General features: G+C 27.2%; 1 protein-coding gene across 1 annotated transcript in view; it reads right to left on the reverse strand.

Moving 5' to 3' along the window:
• Positions 1–6130: 6130 nt before the first annotated feature.
• LOC136979468 (synaptogenesis protein syg-2-like) overlaps positions 6131–27117 on the reverse strand; it is a 176380-nt gene continuing 155393 nt past the window's right edge. The window contains exons 12-19 of the mRNA XM_067275477.1: positions 26024–26082; positions 24915–25158; positions 23669–23980; positions 19933–20205; positions 18838–19140; positions 18352–18633; positions 17408–17587; positions 6131–6251 (exon numbers count right to left, since the gene is read on the reverse strand). Of these exons, the coding sequence (XP_067131578.1) occupies positions 6148–6251; positions 17408–17587; positions 18352–18633; positions 18838–19140; positions 19933–20205; positions 23669–23980; positions 24915–25158; positions 26024–26082 (1757 nt within the window). The 3' untranslated portion in view covers positions 6131–6147. The remainder of the gene's footprint in view (positions 6252–17407; positions 17588–18351; positions 18634–18837; positions 19141–19932; positions 20206–23668; positions 23981–24914; positions 25159–26023; positions 26083–27117) is intronic.

The raw sequence follows: 27117 nt of genomic DNA on the forward strand, positions 1-27117 counted from the left end.
TAATATGAAGTTAATAATCAAATAAAACGATCATAGAATAGAAAGAAATTAATAAATCAAACAAGCAATTAATACTTATTTCTAGTTTTATGCTAACAAACAACATAAAATCTAATTTATATATTACGCACGGTCTACATCACCCTAAACGTCTGGAAACCGTAAAATATCCTAACTGATAAAGCAATGCAAGTCATAAAAGTGCTACAACATAGAAATGATTAATTTTTCGGGATTATCGTTGTATGTATATTCTTTTGCTGTTTCGTATACACTAAAGAAAACAAAGTGCAAAGAGTCAAAATGACTCCATAATATTTAACACGGATTAATTTCAAAAATGTGCTTTGTTGCAACACATCCCAGTTCAGTTCTCAGCTCTAGAACAAATTTACAAATCAGTTCGTAGTTCTCCTGTCAAGACTTCAGTCAGTATTTCCAAATAGCTGAGCTTTGCATAATTTTAATTACGTTATCGAAAAAATTTTTGATCATACATTTATTATTAACCAACTGAATTTTCTGTTATCTTCCATCCTATAGTTATATATTATTCATTTAATATTTTTCTTCTTTCAAAATTAATATTTAATTATTATTTAGAGATAAAATTATTCATTATTGTAAATTTTCTTGGGGTATTTTTTGAAGAAAAATAAAATATATCAGATTAATTACAATTTTATAGAAAATTTATTTGGAAATTATAATTAATTAAATAAAGTTATACATAAATTGCATCTCTTCACACATTTGTATCTAAAATTTCTTCTTTGAAGCATGATAATACGAAAGAAGTTAAATACCGAATGTATTACGTTAAAAATTGAATTCTTTGTTTACTTGAATTAGGTAATTGCTAAAAATCTTTTTCTAAATTCCTTAATTGCATTTAAATTATGCATTTAAGTCAATTGTAAGAAGCGTAATGTGAGATAAATAAATGAGATTTTCAGGTAAAATAATTCAGTTCTGAAGGATCATCCACTAAAAATTCAATTGTATTTATTATTATTTTTTTAATGCACTAATTTATCTCTTTTTTACGCTTTCGTATATTTTCAAAATTAATTTTTCTTACGCTTCGAAGCCGAGAAAATTGTTTAAACTTACGTAAAACCATGTACTAATTTAGTTCTGTTATTTATGATAAATTCTCTGCAAAGCATATGAATCTCTAATTATTTCAAAATTCATTATAAAAATGCAAAAATGTAAAATAAGAGAAAATCTAGAATAATATAAAATAAATATTTAGTATTGAAAAAGTTCGAAAATGCATTTTGATAGTGCAACTACAGTACATAATTTCTTTACACTCTATTTGATAGAATGTATCTAGACTCAGCAGTTGGAACGATATTCCACAATTTGAATCAATAAATCAATCGCATCTTACAGTCAAAACAACAAGAGTAAACTTTAAAACAACTTTTGATTTAGAAATACATTTCGAAATATATGTAAAAAATGTATTATCATCTTACTTATGCGCTAAATTTACACTGAAAATTTACTGTATTGTTTATTCACGTAGAATAATATATCGAGGAAAGAGCATTCCAATATTTGAATTTTAAGAACAATGATGAAGTACTATTGTTCAATGCAATTTCCTATGTGTTTTTATCATTTTTAAATTTACTTGTAATGAATTTGTTAGGTTTACATTATGCTTTTGTATAACAATTGCTCTTTGTTACAGTTGTCAAGATTTATTGGAGTGCATTACATTGTATTGCATTAGACATTTGAAAAGGTCTTTTGTTTAGGTTTCATCAATATATTATCTTTGATGAATAAATATTTTCAATTATACATAAATTTAGTAAAGTAAATCAATTTACATAACTTCATTATTAAATGTCAATGAATCTTATATGCTGTAAAAAATAAAATAATTTTTTATTTATATTTAAACTATTTTGTATATATTAATTGGATAAATAACAAAAATTTCATTGTGTATATTTGACTTTTATGAAATAACACTAATAATCATGATCATAAATAATTATTAATTGTTTAGAAATTCATGATCTTAACCTAAAGCCCTCAGAGATTATTTAATACGGATTTTAAAATTGAATATAAATTATTAAATTATTTTTAACAAATTAAGAATTCAAATAAATTCAGATTGACATAAAATATACAATTGAATAGAAATTCTATTTAAAATTAATCTACTATATAAAGTCGTCTCAGTATTTGTTTCAGGACCACCCGCGGATACTAAAATCTGCAAGCCTCATATAAAATGTCGTAGTATTTGAATATAACCTACGAATATCCTCTCGTAGACATTAATTATTTCTAAATTACTTATAATATCTATAATACAACGAAAATGCTATATAGTTGTAATACTGTAATGTAGGGAATAATGACAATAAAAGTGTGTGTTTAGTACAGAGCAAATATCATAGTGCAATTGCAAGTGAGAAACAATGTAACATTTTCTTCTTTTCAAAACTTACATTATCTTTTTTTTTAACAACGTCCTGAAAGAGTAATATATAGAACTTATCTATCTATCAGTCTACAGATATACTCGTATATCTGTAGACTGATAGATATACAGACAGTACATAGAGTACGCTAAGAAGATATCTGTTTCCAATGCATACAGTACTTGCGTATGAAGTATATTTATATTTTATACATCATTTTAAAGCTTGTTTAATGTAGATTAACGATATTGCATCTATTTTACCGTTGAAATTTATTTAAAGTTATTATATGCAAAATTATTATCCAGTTTTGCTCTTGCCGCTCCTTCCTGATATTTCAGGTAATGAACTTACTCCTATCCAATATAACAACGCTTCCGAAAATAATCTCAAGTTAACATGTTTTCATTCATTTCCCGATTATCTTGTAATTTTATGTTATTAACGGAAACGGAAACGGTTGAATATTTAATCAACTAGTAATTCTTCATACTACTTTATAATCATTATTATTAGCATTGTTATAAAATCATGTTTATATATAAAAATTATTATTAAAATACATTTTTTAAAAATAAACATAGCTTAATTTATGAAAGTTATTTCTGAATTATTTATTACTTATTTGTTAAATCTTATGACAAGTTCTTTAAGAAAATATTTAAAATAGTATTTGCATAATTTTTAAATAACAGGCCTATAACTAACAGTAAATTTTGTTGTTATTTAACATTTAATTTTTTATAATTAATTTCATAAAAAATAATCATCACTTATAGTATTACATAAAATAAAGAAAATAGAGAAAATTAATTTAAAAAGCTGAGAGTAACTGAATTGCCATTAATTCAGTCAGAATTTAATAAAAATAAGATATTAAAGTAGTTTTTATTTTTTAATAATATAAAAAATGAAATAAATTCAAACAAAAATAAATGCAAATAATATTTAAAAAATTAACTGTTTATTTAATAAATATTTTAATTAAATTTTATAAATTTATTAAAACCTTTAAACTTTTACAAATATTTTTGGTTTTATTTTAGTTGGTAAGTCTTAAGAAAATATAATCCATTCTTTAGTTCAGGTATTGGAAATATTTTAAGTTTTTAGTTGTTTTTTTAACATTTGGGAGTTAAAAGTATGAATTCTCTAATAAAAGGTTAAATTTATTTATTAAATTGCTATTATTTTAAACATAATAAATGCCAATAACTTGATAGCAATGAAACAATAAATATGAAATTCTAAAGCAGATAATGTTATAACTACTATTATTTTTCTTTTTTCTATGCAATACATCGTTGGCAGTAATAATGAGAAAATAATCTAATACAAGTTAAAATTTTAATAATCTAATAAATTTAATCAGCATTATAAGGAAATGAAAACTTATGCACTTAATCAGATGTATTTTGCTAATTATAAGTTAATCTATATGCTAATTATATATCTTATAATTAGCACAAACTCAGTAATGTGTACGGAATGGTGAAATAGGAAATGTATGCAACGAAATGAAGTTTTGAATTCAAATATTACTATTTTAAATATAACTACTAATAAAAAGTAACAAGATTCAAGATAAAGATTAATTTAAAAAAAACTAATAAAATAATTGATATAATATGCAAAAATTTTAATGCTTAAATGCAATATTATTATAAGATATATAATAATAATAATCAAATAGTTGCTAATTATAATTACAATACTTTTCTAATATGTATTAGAAAAGTAATTATATATTTGATTATTTATTTAATGTTTTCATTTATCTGAACTATTTTATAATTATATTCTTTGAAATCCAAATACGCTTCATAAAAGTATAGTACGTGTACAGTATTATAATTATTATTTATCATTACTTATAAAGAGTTAAACGATAAATTATTATGCAAATTAATTAGTTAATATTGAGTAGTTAATAATGTAATAAAAGACTAGTATGAATTATTTAGTTAATTTTTAATTATTAATTAAACAATATTACTTTTAATATTTTACATAAACTTATACATAAACACACAAATAAAAAATTTTTCCAGCAATTTTAGGCTTTCTTTAATACTATCTACTATATAGTTGAATCATAAAATAAATTAAACAATGTTCTATAATATTCCTGTTCTGGGATAATGTAAACATTATTCTACAATAGAACAACTACTATGAACAATAAAAACAATATTTCTGAAATAAGAAATTTATTCTACAACAATGGAAAAATGCCGACAATAAACAATTTACAATCTCCCAAAGTTCTCAAACCTTATTTTTGTGTTGTAGTTACAATGTTTTGATATATTAAAAAGTACGCCTGTTCAACTAAAAAAAAAAAAAAAATGTTAAAAATACTTCTGTATAATAGGATTTCGAACATTACTAATCAAAAACTTGTCTAATACTTTCGTATTCCAAATATTTCCTTACTTTTCGGCATATAAGACGCACACAATTTTAGCACAGAATATTTAAGGAGAAAAGTATTTAGTGTATTTAAGTTATCCCACGGCTCTAAAATTCTTTTTATTGTATTCTGATTTAAAATAAAAAATAAAATTAGAGCGTAAACTGTTATTTATCAGAAAAAAGAATTCATTAGTGTACGGGTGATCGCAACTCCACATGTAAGAGGCAGGGCGAGTTTTTTTTCAGTCTTTTTTTTAAGATAAAAGTTGCTTCTTACACGCCGTAAAATACGGTAATCCATTAATACAATTTTTAAAAAGGTTTCGATATATCTGTAGATACCTTAAAATTTGCTTTCATGAAATAAAAATTAAAAGTAAGAATTGTTTTTATATAATATTAGATGAATGTAATCATTTTCTCTTTAAAATCGCATTAAACTTTTTGACGTAGCCTATATTTATTGATATCTGTAATGATTTATAAAACTTGAAATTAATTGATTATAATTGTATATAATCCAAAAATTTTATCTCTCACATTATACTCTTAATTCACCGTTAAATTTTTTTTTAATTTGATATTTATATTTTTAAATTTAAGTGAAGTTAAATAGTTTGTGATTTGTTTGAATATGAAACACTAATAAATGTATGAGTAATATTCAAGTAGAATATTACTGTACAGAGGCTAAGTATCTTTCAGCCTTATAATGGAAAGAAAATGGTTATTTAATTACAGTGAAAAAATTATATCAAAGTAAAATTTTCATTAATTCTAATCTAAATTCTTAATGACTGTAATTGGAATTTTATAACAATTTTAAATATCTATTAAATTATATGTCATATTATTTGCCTTTATTATTTATACCTTTTAAATAATATGAAAGAAATACGATTAAATATTTTATCACTTTTCTTATAAACATATTAAAAGTAACGTTTAATGTCTGAATCTTCGTTTAAAAATAGTAAATTATGTATATTTTCTTATAAAAATTAAAATTACTTTAAATATAATATATAAAAAAGGGTAATCTTACTCCAATGGCAGGGTTCCACATTTAATTTTTCTTTTGTTAAATCAAGCTTTATGTAAATTCTTCTATCTTCATTCTTTATATAATAATATGATAATTAATAATATCAAAATTATGAAAATATGAAAGTAACGAATAAAAAATATATTTTAAAAAAAATCATAGAAAAACTGACAAAATAATTGAAAATATACTTTAAATATTAAATTCTTTTATTTACTTTCACTCGTTCCATTGTCAGATGTTCATGTGTTGAGCACCATCTTCTCCTAAGGCATTAAATGATTTTTCTCTGATTGAATAATTTATTTGTTTATCGTTATCATGAATACACTGATTAACTGCAAAAAAATAATATATATATAAATTTTAAATATATAAATTGTAAATGAAAACGTTTCACACAAAATCTAAAAATAAACTTCATAAATAGGATTTCATGTATTTCTTAGATATTTTGTATATTTTTTACATATAGTTCCTTTAAATTATATAATAAAATCAAATGTTTTTATTTATTTCTCTGGCACAAGGAACATGAATCAAATTGTACCCAAGATTTAAATGTCATTCAACGTGATAAGATTGACAAGCTTTTCATGCATTAAATTGAATACGTCTAGCATTTGATATTTGTTAAAATCCTCTAACTTAAAAAGTTTTATTGTTTTGAATTTTCGAATTTATTTAAAATATAAAATTTATTTGATTTTCTGATTTATTTCTGGTTTTATATTTATTTAAATGATAATTTCAATTTTTTTCGTAAATATTTTAATATGTGAACAATTAACTCAGTATGTAAAAAATTCTGTTATAAAATTACTTTTTGAAACAGATAATATATTAAAACTTTTAGAAAGTAAGAATTGTTGCGAATTTTTCGGGTTAATAAAAGTTTTAAACAAATTTTATTGCTCGTAGTCAACAGGTATTGAATGTGCTATGTTTTACGATTATGAACATATAAAAAACAATTTATTATCGAATTAAAATAGTTGAAAACCTATTTCGAATATACAAAATAATAAAATTTAAATATTTGAATAACTTAAGTGTTCTTCAAATCACATATGTTAATAATAATAAATATGGTCGGATTGGTCGATGAGGTGGTAAAAACGACCTTTGGAATTTGTAAATTTTGGTTTTAATTTTTTAATTTCTGCAGAAGTTATCTTATTTATGTAATAAAATGAAAAAACGGTTTCGTTTTTTATGGAGTTAAAGTTGCGAGAAAAAATTGATATTGAAAATGAAAAAATTTATATTGAAAATGTAAAACCTAAGTGTTGTCCGATTTCTGCTGTGTGTATAGTACCCATGCTAAAGCAAGTTAGCTGATGAGGGGCTGAAGCCCGAAACGTCGATGTAGAAAAACACGTTCTAACTAAATAAAGATTCAACTAGCCTAGTGTTGAAAAAATAAACGTCACTTCATTGTGCCTGTACACACTAATAATAATAATAATAATAATAATAATAACTCTCCTGTGGTCACCACCTGGGCGTGGTGGGAGAGCCCAGTAATTTTACTGATCCATAGGGCAATGCAGGCTGGAGCACAAGCTCCTGGTAAAGACACCCACGCCAGTAAGGCCTATGGAAAGAAATGAAGCTAAGAGTTCCACATTCTGTGGAGATATTTATTATGGTGATAACTAGATCAAAGTGTGATACCGGCTCGGACGTCGCCAGGGTTATCAAGGTCCGCGTTCGTGGGTTAGGCAGAGGCTCACGTTCGAAAAATAGGCCACAGTCTCCCTTGGTTACCGGTGGCGAAAGCAGCACCGGCCCAAGCATGGCTACTGCAATGCCCTCAACAGATATGAGGAACCAACCTAGCCTTGGTGTTTCTGTGGCAATGCATCCACAGACCACAAAGGCTGGAAAACCACGCCAACGGATGAAATGGACAGTAGAAATGAACGAGTTTATCATCCGTACTTATTACACGATCACAAAACTTGAAACAAACATGACAGCATGCAGACAACTACACCATAAATTCACACAACAATATCCTCACCTCACTATCACCGAACAAAGGGTTGTTGATCAAAAAAGAACAATTATACACAACAACCTTATTCCACAAACAACACTTGAACTTATCAAACAACAGGTTGCTGATCAAACACATCAACAGACAGAAACATCTAACATTAATGAAGATCATGTAACCTGTCAGGATAATCCAGCAACAAGCATTGATAATAACACACATACAACAATTACCACTAATGATACTACAGACACTTCCTCGTCCATCACTGATAACATAGACACAGATTTAGTTAATACACTCTCACTTTTATTTCAGGAAACACTCACTAAATATACAGGCACAGATCCCACACAACGACCACGAATACCAAAAATCAACACGTCAAAGGAAGTAGGAAAAACACTAAATTATGTAAACACTCATTTACTACCACACTACATTAATTCAATTTCTACACTCGCAGACATTCATACATTAGTTTATGCTGGGGCAGTCACAGTAGTGACACACCATGGACTGAAAGTACAGTCACAGACAAATACACAGAAAACACAATACTATCACAAACCTGCCTGGCAGAGAAGAATAGCAATACAAATAAATGACATTAGACAGCAATTAGGCACGCTGACACAATACACTAAAAGCAACATAACACCCAAATTAAGGAAACAGCTCAAAAACATTTTCAAGATAATAAAAACGCATACAAAACATGAACATCACAACACACACATTACAGAATACATTGATACACTAAAACAAAAACTTGCTGCCAAAGCACGTAGACTCAAACGATACAAAACATGTACACTACGAAAACAACAAAATAAATTATTTACAAACAATGAAAAACTCTTTTACAGACAAATTAATAACAAAGCAAACACTGATACACAGCACAGTGGCACACCAACAGAAGAAGAACTCACAACATATTGGTCTTCTCTTTGGTCCAGTGCTGTCACGCATAATGCTGATGCAGGCTGGATCGAGGAGGAGAACAGAAACTTGCACAACATACCAACTATGTCCTGTGCTGAAATAAACATACATGATTTCCAATACACTGTCAACAGAGCACACAACTGGAAGACACCTGGTGTAGACAACATTCACAATTTCTGGTACAAAAAGTTTACATCACTGCACCGGGAACTAGCTAAACACCTAACACACATCATCATCAAACCACAAGACATGCCAAATTTTCTTACTCAGGGCATCACCTACATGAAACCTGAAAACAACAATACCTCAGACCCCACACAATACAGACCAATTACATATCTTCCAACACTACAAATTATTGACATCCTGTATCGCAAACAAAATATACAAACATATTGAAGAACACGACATTCTAACAGAACAACAAAAAGGTTGCCGTAGAAACCACAGGGGATGCAAAGAACAGTTACTCATAGATTCAGTCATTCTACGGCAAGCACACAAACAACACAGAAACATACACATGGCATATATAGACTACAGAAAAGCATTCGACAGTGTTCCACACAGTTGGCTGCTACATATTCTACACATGTACAAAATACATCCATCACTCATTGCATTCTTTCAAAACACTATGCAGCACTGGAGAACAACACTACATCTCAGGGCCCATAACACTTCCATACAAACAAACCAAATTCTTATTAGGCGAGGAATTTTTCAAGGAGATTCCTTGAGTCCTCTCTGGTTCTGCTTAGCCCTGAACCCATTATCCAACATGTTAAACAACACGCAATATGGTTACAATATCAGACATGAAAAAACAACACAGTTTACACTGTCACATCTCATGTACATGGATGACATAAAACTTTATGCATACACACAAAAACAACTTCATCAACTCCTACAAATCACACATTCGTACACCAAGGACATACAAATGGAATTTGGCCTAGATAAATGCAAAACACTTCACATAGAAAAAGGAATCCTGAAGAAAGAAGATTTTGCACTTGGAAATGGAGACATTATTGAATCCATGGAAGAGGGCGAGTTCTACAAGTATTTAGGATTCCAACAGGCTAAACTAACAGAACATACACAAATAAAGCAAAGATTAATTACAGAATACCAAAGTAGGCTAAATGCTATTCTCAGAACACAATTAAATGCAAAACACACAGTTAAAGCAATAAACACATATGTCATCCCAGTACTCACATATTCTTTTGGAGTTATACATTGGACTCACACAGATCTTGAGCAACTCCAAAGGAAAACAAGAACTACACTTACTAAGCATAAACAACATCATCCTAAATCCGCCACAGAAAGATTAACCCTTCCACGTAAAGATGGCGGACGTGGCCTGATTGACATAGTTAACCTTCACTACAAACAAATACAGTCGCTGCGAGAGTTTTTCTACAAAAAACAAGAAACATCACAATTACATAAAGCAGTAACTCTAGCAGACTCAAATAACACACCATTAAACTTACACTCACATCATATGGACACAACACAACATATAAAAAGAATAGACACCATTAAGCAATCGTGGGCTCGAAAGGCACTCCATGGCAGGCATCCTTATGATCTGGCCCAGGATTTTGTTGACAAAACTGCGTCAAACAGCTGGTTAGCTCGGAGATGCCTCTTTGGGGAGACGGAAGGATTCATGATTGCCATACAGGATCAGGTCATAAATACTAAAAACTACAGAAAACACATACTCAAAGATACAACACTCACAAATGACACATGCAGAAAATGTCACATTATGCCAGAAACTATACAACACATCACCTCTGGTTGCAAGCTCTTGGCACAGACAGATTATTTACACAGACATAATCAAGTAGCAAATATAATACACCAAGAGCTTGCAAAGAAACACAAATTAGTAGACATCCACAAACCATACTACAAATACATTCCGCAGACAGTATTGGAAAACAACACGCACAAAATGTACTACGACAGAGCCATAATCACAGATAAAACAATTTACCACAACAGACCAGACATGACACTCATTGACAAACACAATAAAATCACATACATTATAGACATATCCATTCCAAACACTCACAATATACAAAACGCATGCACTGAAAAAATTAGCAAGTACACAGAACTCGCCCAGGAAATAAGGCATCTGTGGAGGATGAATAGGGTTCTTATTGTACCTGTTGTTCTCTCCGCTACAGGTGTCATATCACACACACTACACAAAAGCCTGGGCACATTAGAATTGAATAGAAACACATACATCACACTACAGAAGGCCACTATATTGAATACATGTCATATTGTGAGAAAATTCCTGAATACAGACACACGCACTGATACACTTCTTTAATTTCTGTTTTGGTTACTATGCCTTGACTTTGGTCCGGCATAGTACACAGCCACCGGTGTTAACTGAGTATATCTCACTTAACCCAACATAATAATAATGGCCTGATCCTGCATGATTGCCATACAGGATCAGGTCATAAATACTAAAAACTACAGAAAACACATATTCAAAGATACAACACTCACAAATGACACATACAGAAAATGTCACATCAAGTCAGAAACAATACAACACATCACTTTTAGTTTCAAGCTCTTGGCACAGACAAATTATTTACATAGACATAATCAAGTAACAAATATAATACACTAAGAGCTTGCAAAGAAACACAAATTATTAGACATCCACGAACCATACTACAAATACATTCCACAGACAGTATTGGAAAACAACACACACAAAATGTACTATAACAGAGCTATAATTAAAGATAATTTACCACAACAGACCAGACATCATACTCATTGACAAACACAATAAAATCACGTACATTATAGACGTATTCATTCCAAACACTCACAATATACAAAACCCATGCACTAAAAAATCAGCAAGTACACAGAACTTGCCCAGGAAATAAGGTATCTCTAGAAGATGGATAGTGTGCTTATTGTACCTGTCGTTCCCTCCTCTACACGTGTCATATCACACACACTACACAAAAGCCTGGGAACATTACAATTGAATAGAAATACATACATCACACTACAGAAGGCCACTATATTGAATACTTGTCATATTGTTAGGAAATTCCTGAATACACACACACTGACACACTTATTTAATTTTTGTCTTGTTTTGGTTGCTATGGTCTGGAATAGTACACAGCAACCGGTGTCAACCGAGTATAACCACTAAACCCAACATAATAATCTTATAATACTGTATAATCGAGATGGGTTGGTAATAATATTAATGACAATAATAAGCGCAGAGTTCAAATGGTTAGGATTTGAAAGTTGAAATTTAGTACACAGTTAGGAAACGTCATGAGAATGTACACTAAGAAGGGATTTTTGAAAATCTCCCCGCGGGGGAGAGGGTGAGGGTTAAGGATTTACCTGAAAAACTCGGCTTCTACTGTACTATTTTAGATTTTAGGTTTTTGCGGAAAATTGAACATATTTAACCCATCTAAAAATTCTCTAATTAGCCTCGGAAGAAAGTGACCCTAATTCTTGCACACGGTGAAAACGGGTAAGATCGACTATATAAGATAACCTTTGTAGTTATATAAACTAAATTCTGCAATAGAAGGGTTAGAAGTACGAAATTAGCTAATCATAATGCTTGTTTTTATTTTTTGCTTGGGCAACCTGCTAATAATAATAATAATAATTAATACAAGCTATATATTCATCCTATATATTGATGCCCGGAGCGTATTATTACCAAATAATTTTAATATAAGTCTTTTATTCTCGTAACTTTTAAAATTTTAAATTCAATGTATACATCACAAAGTTGTTGAACATGCAATATATCAATATAAACAACAATAAGTTATGTTAATCAAATATGATTAACCAGTTTTACATGCTGTATTCTTTGAATAGTAGTTCTACTATTCAAACGCAAATGCGTCGAATTATATTACAGTTTACAATCGATTCTAATATGTGAATTAATAGCGAATAAAATTAAGCTGGAAGAAACAATTATTATTTAAAAATAGTCATAAATTTAACTATGAAAATTGAAGATCTGTTTTAATTAACATATATTTTAAGATATATAATATCAATACAATTCACGATATGCTTAACCAATATTTTTTTGGATTATTAAATGTAAATGATGAAAACGTAGTTATAAATAAGCGTTTGAAGTTCTAAAATAAATAATATAGCCTAAATAAATAAATAACAAATAAAAATATATTCCATTTTGTGATCTTACGAGTAGAAAAATATGAATAATTTATAACACGAACATATATTTAAAAAATTATGCTATTTATGTCAAGCGAGTGTGTCTCGATTTACTAAATTCAGTTAATAAAGAGTAATGAAGACTTCCGTAAACAATGAAGAATAATCTATTCTTATATTTTCTTTCCTTTGAAATTAAAATATTTTTTAGTTATTATAACTCAAGTATAGAAATTTATTCTTTCTTTAACCTTGCAAACTAACTTTTCTTTAACCTAAAAGAAGTGATTAAAAATATGTTGATGAACGAAAATTTTATATTTATAGTTTTCTCTGATGTTTTCTGTTATTACTTTAAATTCTTTAACTTTTTCATATAACAATTTATTTTTCTAATAACAAAACCAAACAATTTACAAAATTTCTAAATTTTATTTGACGTTTAATTTTTAGTCAGAGTTTTAAATTATTTTCTTTATTGATTATTAAAGCTTTTTGGGCGTAATCTCGCGATATTTCTGTTTGCCATTTCAAGATATTAAATTGCGATATTAAACGAATATTACATATTGTGAAATTTAAGTTATTAATTTAAAAATCATCATCATCATCATACACCATTCACGAACTTAGGCCATGCTGGCCCGTTTCGGTCTCAGTTAGACAGGATCCAGGAGTCAATTTTGTAGACGTCGAAGTCGTCGTCGTCCTCGTGGTTGATACTGTAAAACTGCATGAGGTATCCTACCCGGCGACATTCGAGATACACGTTGGAGCCATTTTTTTCTACATGTGAAGAGTTTTTCAATTAATGGTCTCATGTGGAGTTCATCCAAAATAACCTCATTTCGACGATGATCCAGGAGCGTATATCCAGCAATTCGGCGCATAAACCTCATTTCAGCTGCCTGTAATCTTTTGATATCTTTCTTCTTTAGAACCCAGATTTCACTGCCGTACAGGAGAGTCGGAACAGCCAGAATTTTATATAATTTTAGCCTGGAGTGGTTTTGTACAAGGTGTGGTTTTAGAGTATTATTTATTATTCCTAATATTTGTAGAAATTTTGTGAGCTTATTATTTATGTTATTCTCACCTTCATAAGAAATATTGCATCCTAGATAAAGGAAATCATTAACTTGCTCTAAAGTTGTATTATCAATTACGATTTTGCTGCGTATTGGCTCTGTGCATCTAAATGCCATTACTTTGGGTTTAGCAGTTGAAATTGTCATGCCGTATTCTTCTGAAAGTTTATTTAACGTAAATAAGCCTTTTCTGTAAATTATCTTTACAGTTAGCAATAAACACCTGATCATCAGCAAATAGCATGGTACTGAATTTTATGTTGTTGAATTCCAAGGATTTGACATTCTTGTCTTACTTCTTGATTTATTCTTCTATATTCTGAAGTGGCATTGTTGAACTTAAGTTGTATCGTATTATTTTCATAAATATTGCATATTTTTGAAGTAAAATATTTGGTTGTTTCTGTTTTGTAGGATGTCAAAAAGTTTGGGGTCTTTTTATCATGTTAAAAGCTTTGGTATAATCTATGAAAGCTAAATATGTATTCAGATTAAATTCTTTTCGTTTCTCTAGTAATAATTTAATGGAGAAAGCCGAGTCTACACAAGGTCTGTCTTCTCGGAATCCGTTTTGATATTCCAAAAGAAATTTTTCACTTTCTTGTTTTAATCGTTCATTTATAATTCTAGCCTAGATTTTCTCTGAGGTATTTAACAGGATAAAGCCTCTCTAGTTATCTAACTTTCGTTTATCTCCTTTTTTGTGAATAGGCAGTATAATTCTCTTCTTTGATTCAAGTGGTATACAGGCTTGTTCATATATATTATTGAAGAATGTTAATAATTTCTTGTGGAATTTATCACCAGCATATTTGTATAACTCTCTATTTATGCCGTCATATCCTGTTGCTTTTCCATTTTTTGTTTTGGTTAAACGTTCAAGCAGTTCTTCTTTTGATAATTCAGTTCTATTTTGATTATTGCTTTTAAAAATCTTGTTAGTATATATAAGATTTGTCCAAAGTGTTTCATAATAATTAAGAAACTGGTCGTTTGTTACACCACAATTAATCTTTATGGGTTCTTTAATTTCTTGATTCATAAATTATAATATTTTGAAGGCATTTGGTCTTATTTTGTAAAGATCTGATTCTAGTAGTGAAATAAATTTTTCTCCATGATTTTCCTTATTTCTGTTTTTGCAATTGCTCTGCAGCGTTTGTATTCTATTGCATCTTCAGCTTTTTTTATACTTAAAAATTTTTTGTATGCTGTGGTTTTTTTTTTGTAATATTAGTTGCTTGATTTCATTGTTCCATATTTTCAATTTCTTTCTTCTACAGGAATTGACTTTTACTGTGCCCAGAGACTCATCGGCTGCTGCTTTTGTTAATGTTTTGATATTTTCTATATCTTTGTCTTCTGGGATTTTCTCCATATGTTGTTCAATTCTTCTAGTATTTAACCATTTGGTACTATCATCGTATAATAATTTTACTTTAAATTTTCGTTCAGGTTCATGTCTAACATTCAGTTTCTTTTTTACACATCTTGGTAGGATTCTTCATTTTGCTTGGGTTAAGAAGTGATCCGAGTCTACTTCAAATCCTCTGTATGATCTGACATCTAGGAATAATTTTGACATTTTTTCATTAGCAATAAAATAATCAATAATTGACTTGGACTGCTGTCGTTGCCAAGTATATTTATGTATATTTTTATCGTTATAAAACGTATTCATTATTTTAAGATTATTATAAACAGCAAAATTAATGAATCTAATACCATTTCTGTTACGAGTATTCTCTCCGGAGGTTCCAATATTTTTATTTACTGGAGTATTTCCAACTCTTGCATTCAGATCTGCTATTATGGTGTAATCGTTCTTGTTAATATTTATTAAGAATTTCTTGTAACTTTATATAGAAATCTTCGTTTTCTTCTTCTCGCCTTATTCAGGAGCGTATGTACCAATAATGGTTAAATTGCCTTTGTTAATTTTTAAGCGAATTTCTATGATTCTCTCTGTACAGTATGTGTAATGAAGGATATTTTTCTTAAGAGATTTATGTATCCAAATCATTACACCCGATTGGTCATGAGTTTTCTTATTTACTCCACTATAAATAAGTGTATAATTTTTAGTTTCTTCTTTGTTTCTGAAGTGACAGCTATGTCAATTTTTCCATTCTGGAATACAGAGTCTAATTCTTCCTCTTTCCCATTAATGCCTCGAACATTCCAAGTAGCATACCTGACAATGTTATTTTTCTTCCAATTGCGATTATTAGTTGTTCTCTGCCGTATATCGTCGTCCGTATTATCCGTCCGCTCTCTGTTTCATTGAGACTTGTAATATTAAAGTTCCTCATGTCTGGATACTAGCCATACGATGAGTGGCTCAGTAGGAGGACAAATCTCACAAATATATTTATATTAGAATATATGTATTAAATAAGCAAAAATAGATTTTTTTTACGCCGTTCGAACTTAAAAATAATACATTTAATTAATAATAAAGTTACATTTTGATTATATTTTTCATCAAAATCTAACTTTCATAGTTATCAATATCCTTCAGCAGAAAAAAATCTTGAATGTTTTGTTAGAAGGGTTTTTAATAATTGTATGCATTCTTAAGAGTAAGAAAGTACTGTTATATTTTCTGAAATTTTATTTAAAATAAATATTTTTAAAATATTGTTCCTTAAACTTTTACAGTTGATTTATTTTTAAACTCGTTTTAACTGAAGGAAAAATGACTTATTTTTTAAATTTACTTATTATTCTTATTTAAAAATCTAAGAAAATAATAAATAAAATATTTTAAAATATTTTCATTAAGTAATAATAAATAATTAAAAGCATACGTTAGAATTACATTTTTATAAAGTTAATTATAATGAGCTATTATAATTAACTTTACTTCTTATTATTTCAACTATCAAATTAATTCAATTATTTAACTAAATATGTAAATTTATTTACAGTATGAGGTTTTATAAATAGTTTTTTTAAAAATGTGTGTTAAACCGTTATGTAAAAACTACACTATAGGTTTATTTATTTATGAATTTTATTTTTTCCCTCATTACGGTTAAATAACTCTTTATTTATGTAATAATAACTGTAATAATAGAAGCAACTTTTAATCAAAGTTAAAAGTGACATTAAATTAAGTGAAATCTTAGAAAATATGCTGAAGTAATCCATAGCAATTGGATCAGTCCAGGTCAGATGTTGAAACAATATTGTTGTTCGCACTTACCTTCGATCGATCTGAGACAGCATTTACCCTTGTGAATCAGACAGATCACAACTATCACATTAACTAACACCAAGAGAGTTCCGACAATTGTAACACATATCCACCACCACTTTGAAGTTCCTGATAACTTTTTGCTTTTCTTACCAGTGACAGGTACTAGAGAATCCATAACTGCTATATCTAGAAAAGAAAACAACAAACTATTGTAGATTATGTTACTTCAATTAATAAATATTAAGATTTCAGATCAATTCAGTTTGTAAATTAATTTATTTTAAACCGATACAGATTTTAATTGTACTTATAATTTTATATTTATTTTTTAAAATTATTTTTACTCGTATTCTGTGTCATTAAATATATATAAGTCGAAAATTATATTTATCTCAATTTAAAGAAAGACAAATACATAGATGTTTTGTTTGATTTAAAATATTATTTTAATTTTTGAATAACTTTGTTGAATGATTGTTAATGCTAGATATCAGCACATTAATAACTATTTTCGCTCATTACTTGGCATATCTGATATACAACAATGTTGGTTAACATAAGTGAAGAATCAGGATGGGGAGAAGCCGAGTTGAACAGATAAAAATATTTAAATGTGATAAAAAAATTCAATAAAATTCGCAATTTATGTAATGATAAGTAGTATAAAAACAGAAGATACGAAACAATATAAATACAGAAATGAATTTTAATTAGGAAAAGATTTTTGGAAAATTTTCCAATGTTCTTTTTCCTTCAGAGAGCGCCAGGGCTCCTTGGCCACTGCCCACACATTACATATCCGTAGTAATTTATGGGAATCTGGATTGAATTCAAATATACTAAATTGAATTAATTTATTTTTAATATACAGATATATAATTTAATATAATAAGCTATATATTAATTAATAGAATGCGTAATTTAATATTATACCATAATCGTACACATACCTGTAGTGCTTACTTTTATTTCTGAGGTAAAATTACTATGTCCTACATCATTCCATGCAGAAACAGCAATAAAGTAATCAGTTCCCGCTTTCAAATCGATAATTTTATGTTGATGTTTCATCGTTGTGGCATCTTGAAAGAAATATTTTTCAACTCCTAGTTGCTTATACCTGATTCGAAAAGAAGGAACGTAGCCTCCATCAAAACCTGGTTTCCAGGTAATAAATATATAGTTGTTACTAACGTTGAATGCTTGTAAATCTACAGGTGTTTCCGGAGGACCTGTAATGAATTCTTATATGAGAAACCCACTATACTAATATTTACATTAGAATATAAAATTAAATTATTGTCTTAAATAAAACGAAATTTAATTAGCTGAACAATCTGAGAAAATAAATCTAATGAAATATTTTAAAAAAATAATATTTTATTACTATATGTTTGTGTTATGAAAGAAACAGAATAAGTAAAAACAAAAAATACCTCTTTTTACTAATAAGAATTGAAAAGTGTCTTTTCCTAAGAAGTTAATTGCAATGCAGCTGTAATAACCAAAATCCGATTCTTCTAATCTTTTTACTAACAATGTGCTTTCCCAAGATGAGTTTTTTACAGAATTTACTAATTCGTATTTGGTACTTTTCTCTATCAACTCTTCTTTGTACGACCAATTAATCGATGTGTTTGAAGAAGAAGGTGCATCAGCGATGCATCGGAATTTTGCAATGTCTTTCAGATCGCTTGCAACTTTTGATTTCATTTGAAAACGTCGAATTATTGGCCTATCTGGTCATGTAGATGATATAAATTAGCATACATTTATTTATATCTGAGCATTAATGATGATAAATCTTTTATCTATATATAGAATAAGATTTAAAATAGTGTAATAATTTAGAGTTTAACTAAAATGTATTAAACTAGCAGAATTATAATAGCAAAATAAGAAATAAGTTTATATTAATAAAATTTTAAACTGGTTTATATTTAATAGACTTTTATTTAAATTTTTTATAATTAAAAAATATTTAAGAAAATTTAATTATAAATTTCTGTAATCGAAACTGTTTTATATTAATTTAAAAAATAATAAGCATACATGAACATTTATAGAATACGTTAATTATACATCATTTTATATTATAATTTTTATAACTACATTAGTTATAAAGATTATAAAATTGAATTAATTATAAAAATGATTTATTAAAATTAATTTATTTATAAGCTATAAAATTATGAAACGTTATAAAAAATATATAAATTGCAATGTTTGAAAAACCGTAATAAATACTAAAATCGTAATATTCAGCGAAATTTACGTTAATTTAGACTGGAAAAGAAATTTATAACATTGAAAGTAATACATAACATAATATAAAACATTTAATTTTTAACAGTTTGAGCTGCAAAAACTAAATTTTATATTATTCATTTAAGTTTTATAAGTTTTTAATATTTATTCCATATAACTTTTAAGAGCTTCTTAAAACTTTATATTTGATAAAATATTTTTTATTAACAGTTTAAACAATGAAAAGATGAAAATCAATATTATTATAAATGCGTCTTACTTACGTAGTACAGATAATGTGACTGTTTTTATTGATTCTTTTCCCATTCCATTGTTAGCGATACATGAATATTCACCAGAATCATTCCTACTGATATTGTTTATAAGTAAATAAGATTTCTTCCCTTCCAATAGATACTGCATTTGATGAATTCCATTTTTTCTCCAACTGATAACATTTTCGGGTAGTGGATTTCCATCAAACGTACATTCCAACTTAATGCTGTCTTCCTCTTTAGCTTCAGTTGATGACGAAATATTAGTAACTACGGCAGGGTCTGCTGACGTTACAAATATCTTATCAATTTTTGTTTTCATAAAATTTATTAAATTTATACAATAATTCATTTTCTAAGCGATTAAAAATTTTAATTACAAAATTCGCTTTTTAATGAAAAATTGTGAATGAACAATTTTTAATAGCTTCTTTCCCAGTTTATATATTATGAAAAGAAATAGTTAAAAGAAAGAAACGATATGTACTGTACATACACTATTAATTAATCATTAACCAGATTTCAAAAAGAATACTAGGATATCTTTTTACATTGAAAACCAATTATTATTAAGGGAAAAACCGTGTATCTTTTAGTGAAGCAATTATCGAAGATGTCAAAAACATTAAGAAACATTTTTATTTAAATTTGAAGCCTTTAAATTATAACAAACATTACAACTAATGGAGAAAGAATTCATTATCCTTTAGTTCTCATGCGAAAATTATACAAATTCTGTCAGAAGATTGACTAACAAATGACAAAAACATAGTATACATCATTAAAATTTTAATGAAATCTAAAGAAAAGTTTACTTAAATACTTTAGATAATGAATTATACTTAATTTTTTTTTTATTACAACGTTTCAGAATTTTTTCAATGAACTTAAATATCCTTTAAATTTAAACTTATCTCGTCTAGTAGTACTTTATCAATTAACAGGACTCATTACACTGGATTTATGAATGCAGCAATTAGGTCTAACAGATCAGAAATAATATCGTTTATATAAATCACCTGAACACATACACTTTGGGAACAGATCCGAAACACAATGTTGTGTTTCGGATCTGTTTGTCCGTCATCAGCAGGCATTTAAAAAGACATTTTCTACAATTAAGTTAAAAATAAATTTTGTTACAATCATAAATAAACATAAAATTCCCGACAATAGTACAATAAAATTCTTACAAATTGTGGATTTTTGAAAACATTCCTAATTCCTGGCATATTCAAGGTCAATGTTAACCAAATAATTCCATACGTATTCATTATTGATTGTTCTCTTTCAGTTAAACTTCACCCCAATCTGTTCCAATCCTTCTTTTTATACGTCTCCCTCTCTCCTTCATCGATGATTCCTCTCCATGATTGGTGGTGTTTCTCCCTCCCGATATTGTTATTTATTCTATCCGTTTGTTTAATTATATTGATGTGTTCATATAATTGTCTTTTATAATTATTTTCCTCTTTTTCCTTATTTTCAAGGCATTCAAATCAATTTCGCAACCTTTTGAGTTACAGTGTTCAGTCACTGCTGAATTTGCATATTTTCCCTTAATTGCTCGAATATGTTCACTTAGTCTTATATTTAATTTTCGTTTTGTTTCACCAATATGTGTTTTTCCGGGTTAAAACTACAATTAAATGAATACACCACACCTTTTTCTTCTGTTATGTCGTATTTTTCTTCGTTTTTGTAAAACAGATATTTTTTTAGTTGACTTAATTTTTTCCGGTATTAAGTTAATTCTACTTATTTCCACTTTTTAATTTTTTCAAATAACTTTGGGACATATCTTAATTTAACAAATTTTTTCTCTTTATCCATTAATTTTAATTGTTTATCATTTTCTAATTTTCTTATCCATTTATTCAGTAAGTGTTTTGGATAATCATTTAAAATAAACATTTTAATTATTTCTTCTTCTTTCTGTGTTTCAGTCTTGCTTGTTCTTTGTCTTCTTTTATTATATACGTTTTAAAATATGTTATATTTCATACTAACAGGAATAACAGATTTGTAATTAATTATTTTAGGAATTTGTATAGGTTTAACGTATTTTTTTATAAGTTAGTCTATCGTCTTTTCTTTCAATTGTTAGATCTAGATAGTTTATGGTATTCTGTTTTTCTTTTCTAGTTCAAATTTAATATTCTCTTTTATCTTATTAGCCTTTTTTATATTTATATTTTCATTGGTTTTTCTTTTATCAAAAATTATTATACAGTCATCCACATACCTGTTGTAAAGTTAATGTTGTTGTGTTATAGAAACGAGAAAAATACGACATAACAGAAGAAAAAGGTGTGGTGTGTTCATTTAATTGTAGTTTTAACCCGGAAAAACACATATTGGTGAAACAAAACGAAAATTAAAAATAAGACTAAGTGAACATATTCGAGCAATTAAGGGAAAATATGCAAATTCAACAGTGACTGAACACTGTAACTCAACAGGTTGCGAAATTGATTTGAATATCGTGAAAATAAGGAAAAGAGAGGAAAATGATTATAAAAGACAATTATGTGAACACATCAACATAATTAAACAAACAGATAGAATAAATAGCAATACCGGAAGAGAGATACAACAATCATGGAAAGGAATCATCGATGAAGGAGAGAGGGAGACGTATAAAAAGAAGGATTGAAACAGATTGGGGTGAAGTTTAACTGAAAGAGAACAATCAATGATGAATACGTACAGAATTATTTGGTTCACATTGACCTTAAATATGCTCGTAATTAGAAATGTTTTTAAAAGCCCAGAATTTGTAAGAATTTTATTGTACTATTGTCGGCAATTTTATGTTTATTTATGATTGTAACAAAATTTATTTTTAACTTAATTGTAGAAAATGTCTTTTTAAATGCCTGCTGATGACGGACAAACAGATCCGAAACACAACATTGTGTTTCGGATCTGTTCCCAAAGTGTATGTGTTCAGGTGATTTATACAAACGATATTATTTCTGATCTGTTAGACCTAATTGCTGCATTCATAAATCCAGTGTAATAAGTCCTGTTAATTGATAAAGTACTACTAGACGAGATAAGTTTCAGATAAAGACAGAAAGGCATATTAATTAAATATCCTTCATAATCACGTGCTACTTATCGCATGAAAAAACAGGAATGTATGTATTATAGATCAAAGTTAGAACGAGATAATTATCAAATATTAAATCTGTTTTCTTTATTTTCTTTACATTTAATATGATCTATTCATTTTTATAATGTTCAAGGTTACAACCACTAGTCATTAATGTTATGAAATTTTGTAAACTTTTCAACTATATAATATCCAAATATATGGCAGTATTATTTACATAATACATGTTATTTATTTCTGCGTTATATGATTAATTACAAACGATTATACTAATAAACTGAAGTACGTTCTAAAGTACTACAATCCATCTTTAATGCAAACTTCTCTTATTATGAAGAAATCGAATAAATGCTTTTTAAATAATACTTTAAAGTTAATAATAAATTCGTAGAAACATTAAAAATAATAAAAATAAATATCTTAGTAATTAATTTCAAAATAACAAATTTCTTAGAAATTATTTACTTTATAACTGTAGTTATACGCATGATAGCATTACCTTTTTCGTGTATATTCTATTATGTTTTCAAAAAAACATATATTTTTTAAATAACTAAATATTAAGCGATTTATTAAACTGTAAAATATCAATATAAATATAATGCAGGTTATCGACAAATTACTCACAACGAACATTGAGTATGACTGTTGCATTAGTTGATCCTTCCTGATTTCTGGCTTCACAAGTGTAAATAGAGGAATCGTGCCTGGAAGCGCTTCTAATGTATAGCACTGATCCTAATGAGGTGACTCGAAGACGATTCTCTTTGTTATTCTTCATCGATTTGTCCTCCGAGGATTTAACAGGAACAGGTGTACCTTCTTTGTACCATATATAAGAAATTACATCGGGATTCCCACGAGCAGTTAAGTTAATTTCAGTAGATTCACCTTCTATTAAGTCTCGCTTCTGGACGATGTTAGTAAACTTTGGTTTATCTGAAGTAAGCAGTTATTTAGTTGGTAGTTATTAAAGTAATGGAAAGAATTCCGTTGTGAAAATAATAAGAACAAAATATTACTTTTAATAAATATATGGCTTAATAGTTTTATTTAACGGTATGCTGTTTGCTTTACTTTAAAATAATGTCTGCTTAAACTTATAAACAATTTTTTTCAGTATTTAGAAAAATATATGAAAGAAATAGTAAATTTAGTTTAATTGAATTATGCTGTATGTATACTTTACATTTTTTAGAGAAATATGAAAACAGACTATTTAACATTTTTTCCTTTTCCTTTCAGTCCAATATATTGATAAATGTGGGTATCTTCCTAAAGCTGTTAAGTGCAGAAACTTCGATCACGTTTTAAGTATCGATCAGAATTTCGAAAGATATAAAGCAAATGCTTTTCGTTTTATCGATGCTATTCGAATCAATATATATATCTTCTTATAAAGTTTCTTCTTTGGAATTGTTTTATTTTAGCATTCATTAATAGCTAGCATTATTTAGTAGTAGAAACTAACGTTTTCTATGAGAGATATATTATACAAAAATTAAAAATACTTTAATACTAATATTACTTATATTTTCTTCTCTGTTTATGAAATTTTTGAAGACTGATCTCTTAAAATTAACGTCCAAAACAAAATCTATACTTAACTAGCGAAAGCAAGAAACATAAAGACTCAGACAGAAAAAAAATATGCCTAGTTGAAGTTGGACAGATCACACTAGACTAGATGGTTAGACATGTAGTGTGTTTAGATTCAGTTCTTACCCAAAGTTAAACACTTTTATTTATCTAAAGTTTGATTTTTTTTTCAAGTGAATTATGCACTAAGATTTATATCCGTATTTACTTTCTTTATTAAATTTAATCCGACATATATAAATTATCACAGAATTATTAAGTAAAATTTACTTACATAATACTCTTAAAATCATCTGCGCCTCAACAGCATTTGGAAAGACATTAGATTTTGCTTGACATACGAAACGGATTCCATCATCTGATGGTTTTACCACAAATACGATCATATTTTTCACAGATAATCCCCCATGACTGGCATTAAATATCTCTTCGTAATATTCTACTTCAGTTCTATTATTTCGTAGCCACGTAACTTCTGGTTTAGGATTACAACTACCGGTTTGACACGATATTGTCACCTAGATTATAAACAATGAAGTTTTTAATAAAGAAATGTATTACAATTTAAATTGCTGTTGTTGATTTTATGTTATGTGCTGTTATTCAAGAAAATAAACGTATTTTACTATGAAATTAAAGTTTCGTTGAAAAGCAAAGTGAGATATAGGAGAATCTTCAATATTATTATGAAACTAATTACTATACATAAATTTCATTTCATGAAGTGTAAACCTACTTGAACTACAAAAATCCAATATTTTTAGCTATTTAGAAAGAACTAAGATAATTTTAATGAAAGAAAACTTAACCACTGTTTTACATTATGTCATTTTATGATTAAAATCATCAGATTATAGGAACTTATTTTATGTAAACCGGAAAAAATACTTTCACTGTTTTCATTTTTCTATTCATTTATAACATTCAATAATATTAGTGAAAATAATAATAATTGATATTCGATAGAATTGCTTTTTTTTATTTTATTATTTTTCAATATCAAAGTTTTCTTGTTTTTTTTAATTTTAAAAATATAATCGAAATTGATTTTACACTATTTCAAAACATAATTTAAATTCTATTCAGTAGCAAAAGCTAAATAAATACAACAGATAAAAAATTATAAATTATTTTTTGAAATTGAACAAGTTTATTTTAATAAATAACAACATTTTCCATTAAATTTTCTCGAATTTTGGAGTGATCAAATGTACAAAAAGTAAAAAAACAAAAACGAATATAATTTGTGTGTTACTATTTTAGTAAATTTAAAAAGTATTCGTTAAGAATCTTAATTTTATTTTTAAAAAGCAGAGTTACTTTAAAACATTATTTATTTTATAATTTCAATAAAATAATTTTTTCATAAAAATACGCTCTTACTGTTTCACTTTCTTTGGGGTTTTGTGGATTTATTGAAAGTAATAATTTTTCTGCTGTAACTGAAATATAAAATAATATTAATATGAATACAAAATTCCATCAAGTCACAGGTATATATAAAAATAATTCTTAAAATTTTCAAATAAAAGTATTTTAAAAGTTATAAATAGTATAGCATATGTAATTGATTTAACTATACTGTATATATTACGTGATATGTGAAAAATATCAAAAATATATTAATATTAAATAATATATAAATAATTTTGTAGATTTCAAAACTTTAAGAGATGATTTTACTAACTTTAGATTAAATTAATATTTTTGTGAAAAGAATTCCAATATAAAACATTAAATTTTGTTTTTAAATATAAATAAGATATTTTAAAAATATTATATGTAATGGCTTTATAATTAAAAATAATAAATTACAGTTTATAATTCTTAACAAAATATACTCCAACAACTTTGGAAGTAATTTACTGTAAATTCATTTAAACATTAGGATAAATTTAAATTGATGATATGAATAAATGAATATAAAATTTAATAATATTTAAGTTAAATATTGATTTTAAATGATATCAAAATTTTTTATGAACTGCTCAGCTTAATTATCGAGGTATCAAATAATATTACAGAAAGTAGAATTGATCAAATTATTCAAAGTAGTAAAAGAAAAAAAAATTTAAAACTTGCATTTTTTGAAGAAAAATCCAAAGTATTTCTTAACACCATCTCATTAATGAAGCGCAATTTAGATGAGAATGCAAGACCAATCATGTATTTCGTGAATATTACAGGAAAAAATGTTGTAGAAAAAATTTATTTTTATTTTACATATTTGTTAATTTATTTTCATCATTTCAAGCTATATTAAAAAATAAAATATTTTTTAAATAACCTGTCTGTCGTAGAATTTATATCAGTCTACATTAAAAAGAACAAAGATTACATAAAAATTAAAATAACAGAATTGTAATTTATAACAGGAATATAGTAAATTTGCTTTTCATGCAATTCTCCTGCAAACAGAATTCATTAAACGTAAAAACACGTAAACAGATAATAAAAATATCTTCTTTACTCGCCAT

Source organism: Centruroides vittatus, unplaced genomic scaffold (assembly GCF_030686945.1).
Source record: "Centruroides vittatus isolate TY-2023 unplaced genomic scaffold, ASM3068694v2 contig_628, whole genome shotgun sequence".
Classification (NCBI taxonomy): domain Eukaryota; kingdom Metazoa; phylum Arthropoda; class Arachnida; order Scorpiones; family Buthidae; genus Centruroides; species Centruroides vittatus.